The sequence below is a fragment of the Hordeum vulgare genome, chromosome 5H, assembly GCF_904849725.1.
Source record: "Hordeum vulgare subsp. vulgare chromosome 5H, MorexV3_pseudomolecules_assembly, whole genome shotgun sequence".
In the NCBI taxonomy this organism is placed as follows: Eukaryota; Viridiplantae; Streptophyta; class Magnoliopsida; order Poales; family Poaceae; genus Hordeum; species Hordeum vulgare.
This window is the reverse complement of record NC_058522.1, coordinates 450,000,074-450,004,858: the sequence shown is the minus strand read 5'-3', so window position 1 is coordinate 450,004,858 and position 4,785 is coordinate 450,000,074. Positions and strand designations below refer to the sequence as shown.

The window sequence follows — 4,785 nt, the reverse complement described above, 5'->3', positions numbered from 1 at the left end:
CGACTCGAATCTTGCGGTACAACTCGTATGAAACGTATGCATCTTTTGCTGCATACTCAATGTTGATACGATCAAGTGGGGTCTTCTCCCAAAGTTTGTGTTGAGACTTTGGGAAATTGGTCTTCATATCACCATATTCCTCGCCGATCAAGGCAACTGCCATATGAGCCATCGAAGTCCTGACATGTCGAAGCCTGAATACCGTTGGAGATCAATGAGGCAACCAGTTGGTATCTCAATACCGAAGTTGTACCTCATCTTCAGCTTGTCGTTCGTTATGTCAACGGTAGCAAAAGTGATGCCACTGCGAAGGAAGTCCATGAGTTCTGGACAATGCTTGTCACTACTGCAACAGAAACAAATTAAAATGGAACAGATGTTACATACTGCTGCAATAAGGAAACATGTTTCACTACAACTAAAGAGAAAATTATCTTTAGGATTCAAATAGAACATATGCAGTGGAACCTAGAGAGATCACTATAGCTATTCAATGGAACCTAGAGAGATCACTAGCTATATGCAATTTTCATGACTATGACATATCATATTGCTATCCAATGGAACCTAGAGAGGTCACTAGCTATATGCAATTTTCATAACCTTGGATCAAAGAACACCGCATAAAATTGTATCACTACAACTATGATTTCAATGGAACATATTGAACCAATCAGATTTTTCAGATTGTGGAACACTATTCCAATCAGATTGTGTTCCCTTCAACTAATCAAAATTGTTTCACTAGAACTATTTAAAGCGAACCAACTATGATTCCAATGGAACATATTAAACACTAGTTGATTCTAATACGATTTTTCAGATTATGAAACACTATTCCAATCAGATTGTGTTCCCCTTCAACTAATCAAAATTGTTTCACTACAACTATTTGAAGGGAACCAACTATGATTGAAACAAATAAACTTACAATGTCATTACCTTGGAGCAAAGAAAGCCTCAAAACTTACCTCGCCCATTGGAAGATCAAGACATGGTGTGCGAAGCATAGTTGGATGACGGCAACACCGCGTTGATCGGTCGTGTACTCCAGATCAAGCCCCAAGAACTTCTCATGATCCATTGCGGCGTCAAGCCATCGTTCCTTCAACTGTTCAAGAAAATACGGCATCTCGCTGCTCTGGTTCGTGTACACGACATCGAGCATGGTCGTGCCATGTGCGAGCACCTCTCCAAAGCGAGTTGGCATGGTGGAAGAAGAGAAGGGAAGAAGAGAGGAGAAGAACAGAGAGCGAGAGCGAGAGAGAAGAAGAAACAGAGAAATGGCGACTCTGCTTCGGTTCGTCCTTTTCATCGCCCGAAACGACGCGGGATGCAAACCGTTTAGGGCCTTTAGTCCCGGGTTGAGCCACCAACCGGGACTAAAAAGGTATACCAACGGTTGCCACCACTACGGCAGGCCACGTGTTAGGCCTTTAGTCCCGGGTTGAGCCACCAACCGGGACTAAAGGGGGATACGAACGGTTGCCACCACCACTGCCCACCGCGTAGCCCTTTAGTCCCGGTTTGGGACACGAACCGGGACTAAAGGCTCCTTACGGGCCGGGACTAAAGCCTCGAGGGAGGCATTGAGAATTGGGACGACGTGAGGCAGGCCGGGACTAAAGGGTCCCGGCCAAAGGCCCGTTTTCCACTAGTGGATGTGGAGAGGGCTTTTGAAGCGCTGCAAGCGCGTTGGGAAATTGTTTGTGCGGCAGCAATGATGTGGGAACAAGAAACTTTGTGGCAGGTGATGACATGTTGTGTTATTTTGCATAATATGATCGTTGAGGATGAGGGTGATGTGTAGCTCAAATCAGTGATTCTAAAGCACCTCGAGAACAAGTTGAAATCCGTGAAGATCAAGATGCAATGCAGCTTATGAATTTTCGACATATGCATCAAAATCATCGAGATCATCACGTGCACACGTAACTACTCAATGATTTGGTGAAGCAAAATATGAGGGATCGCCCGGATGCGTCGTCCCTCGCCCGGATACGTTCGTGGACGTATCCGGACGCGTCCGCGGATGTATAGGGAGCCGGATTTGCTCCATCCAACTGTAGATGCTCTTATCTAGTGGCCCAAGAGGATAAACTACGGCTCCCACCTAAAACGTCTGATGTGGCTTGGCTGATCTTGTGGCTCTGTGAATACATCAGTCAACTTGGTCGTGAACATGAATATTTTTGACCAGCTAGTAGTTCTCGCAACACATGGGCCGGGTCCAGTACGGTGGACTCAGGAGCATCGTCAATCCCATAGTTTAAGCGCAAGCTCAGCCCTGACCAGAATCAAATCATGGCGGTGCACATGTACCAAACATTTTGCAACCCTACCATCTGATCTACTACGCCTCACTTGGAGCGATGCAGCAACTACTTTAATGGGTTCGTAAAGTTTATTTCCTCCCATCCCTTTCGTTTTGGCGATGCATGCAAAGTCCAAAGCATGCCAACCCTCTTGGCGTTGGATCACGAAGTTGACATGTGCCAACCATCGAAAGCATCCACATATCCATGCCCACCTGAGCTTGCTTGCTGCGAGCAGTAGTTGACGGATCGAGGTTCGATGGAGCTTTGCATTATCTTATTATTAAGAGTTGATGAAGCGACTAATTAGAGAAAATGTCGATCTGTACGGAACTCAAGAACTACAGCTCATATATATGCGCAGCATGATCAATGAGTTGACTCCAGACGGTGCCCATGCCTTTTCTTTTGGCAAAGCCCATGCCCCCCTCTTCTTTTTTTTTGGCAAAGCCCATGCCCTGTTGCTGTGCCGGGAAAGCAATGGCATGGCAACCAGTTGCAAGCATCGATCGTAGTAATTACATAGAGCAAATGTGTTAACAAGTTGACAGACACCAGCCATTGTTAGGCGTAGGCCACAGATCAAACACCATTTGTGGTACACTACCATCAGTATCTCACATATGAAGCCAAAACGGCCAGACCATTTTTCCTCGTAAAAACAACCAAACTTCTCACTTCTGTATGGTGTAGGCGCTGATATAGTGTCCTATAATAACGTCTTATATTTTAATTCGGAGGTAAAAGTACGTATACCAAGAGAGTCGAAGATGCCTCTACTCTGCTGGTGCATGATGCAGCAGGTGTGGCCTAGCCTAATGATCACTCAGTTGTCTGCTCGGAGGAGACAGAGACCGAGGAATGATTCTGACAATCAAATTGCAATTTCTTCGTTAGCTCCTGCTTGATAATTAGCTCCGGTACCAATGTTACCAGCAGAGTACTCCTGCCATCAAACTGAGCTGGCATGCACATTGGGCAAGAAATTCCTGAAAGGTACTTGACTATATATATATATGCAACAATGGCACAATGTTGATGATTTTATTGCAAAGAACATACACATGGATGGGTTGTACAGATGGGGAAACGTACAGATCGAGAGACCAAAACTCAAGACATAAGCACTACATACAATTCTCCAGATCAACCAACTCATCAAAGATTTACCGCGGCAGGAGGGAGGAGAGCAGCCGTCCGTTACGGACCGCTCCTACCCTCTTCGTCCTCTACACGCAAATGCGTAGATCGATCAGTGCCACGGCGGCGAGGTGGGGTCCTCCGGCGCGGCGGGCACGCTGCCGTGGGGGTTGGTGTTGGCCTTGGGCTCCGAGTAGTCCATCACCGTCGATACCATCCCATCGCCCTCCTTCTGCTCCTGCAACCGGGCGCCGCGGAGGGGCTCGCGCCACCGCCCGGGCCCGTAGCGCCCCCACCTCGTCACCTGCACATTCCTCCCTTCCACCGCCCCTGCACCCATCCGTCCACCGCAGAGCAGCCATTGATTCATCAATCTTTACCTGATTGACATCGATCGAAAAGAACAAACAAGCGGGTGGGCATTGATACCTTGCGAGAAGGAAAGCGCGAGAAGAGCCGCGACGAGGATGATGGCGAGAAATCTCGGCGTGGCCATAGCGGCCGGACCGGACCGGAGTTGAGAGATGGGAAGTGCTGTGCGCTTGGGTATGGCCAGGGAGGGAGAGGAGAGGGGAGGGATAGGATCGATGATGAAGGAGGACTGGAGGATGCGGTTTCGTGGGCTTTAAATGAGGCTTTCGGAGGCTTCGAAGACGCCGACGGGGGGTCGCCTTGCGTAAGCAGTGGGCGGGGTCACCCGCCCGCCTAATTTGAGTTGACACTGACAGCTGGGTCCACATACGCGTAATTTTTTAATGAAATAGGCAAAGGTCGTCGTGGGACAAAGGAACCTCTGTCACTGTGTGGTGTATTTTATTGTTTTTATTGGGAATCTTATGTATATGGTGTCAAATAAGAAAAACTCCTGTCACTGGATATACTCGTAGACTGGTGATGGTGTGAAGCAACCTTCTTTTTCTTGCGGCCGTTATAAAATGGATGTCCACGTGTAGAGTAACGTCATGATTGGATCGGTGTTTCTCATCCAAATACCGTTGTAAAATATGCAGACTTCCACAGATCATTTTTCTTTCTAATTGAAAATCAAATATGACCAGTATTATATATCTGTTAAATAAATATAAGTGTATAAAAATACATCCAAACCAAGCGGGGCTTAAGTATATGTGCTGGCGGGCAGCACACATATTTATTATTTACTCTCTTTGTTTTTAAATATAAGTTTTACTATGAACTATATATGGAACAAAAAATAGGACTATATACATTTATATGTTGTTCCTGTGAAATCTATAGAAAGACTTATATTTAGGAACGAATGGAATATATCTTTTTTAGGATTTTTACTACCTATATCTAAATATACACG

General features: G+C 46.2%; 1 protein-coding gene across 1 annotated transcript; it reads right to left on the bottom strand.

Moving 5' to 3' along the window:
- Window positions 1-3,330: 3,330 nt before the first annotated feature.
- Window positions 3,331-4,089, bottom strand: LOC123395682. Its single transcript, XM_045090711.1, has 2 exons — window positions 3,885-4,089; window positions 3,331-3,785 (listed from the first exon to the last, which is right to left on the bottom strand). Exons 1-2 carry the CDS (start codon window positions 3,949-3,951, stop codon window positions 3,568-3,570), a joined length of 285 nt encoding a protein of 94 aa, XP_044946646.1. The 5' UTR covers window positions 3,952-4,089; the 3' UTR covers window positions 3,331-3,567.
- Window positions 4,090-4,785: the final 696 nt, after the last annotated feature.

Coding starts and splice junctions, on each gene's coding strand:
- LOC123395682 (XM_045090711.1), bottom strand. CDS start 3,951: ATGGCCACGCCGAGATTTCTCGCCATCATCCTCGTCGCGGCTCTTCTC. Junction 3,786..3,884: donor CGCGCTTTCCTTCTCGCAAG/GTATCAATGCCC, acceptor GGATGGGTGCAG/GGGCGGTGGAAGGGAGGAAT.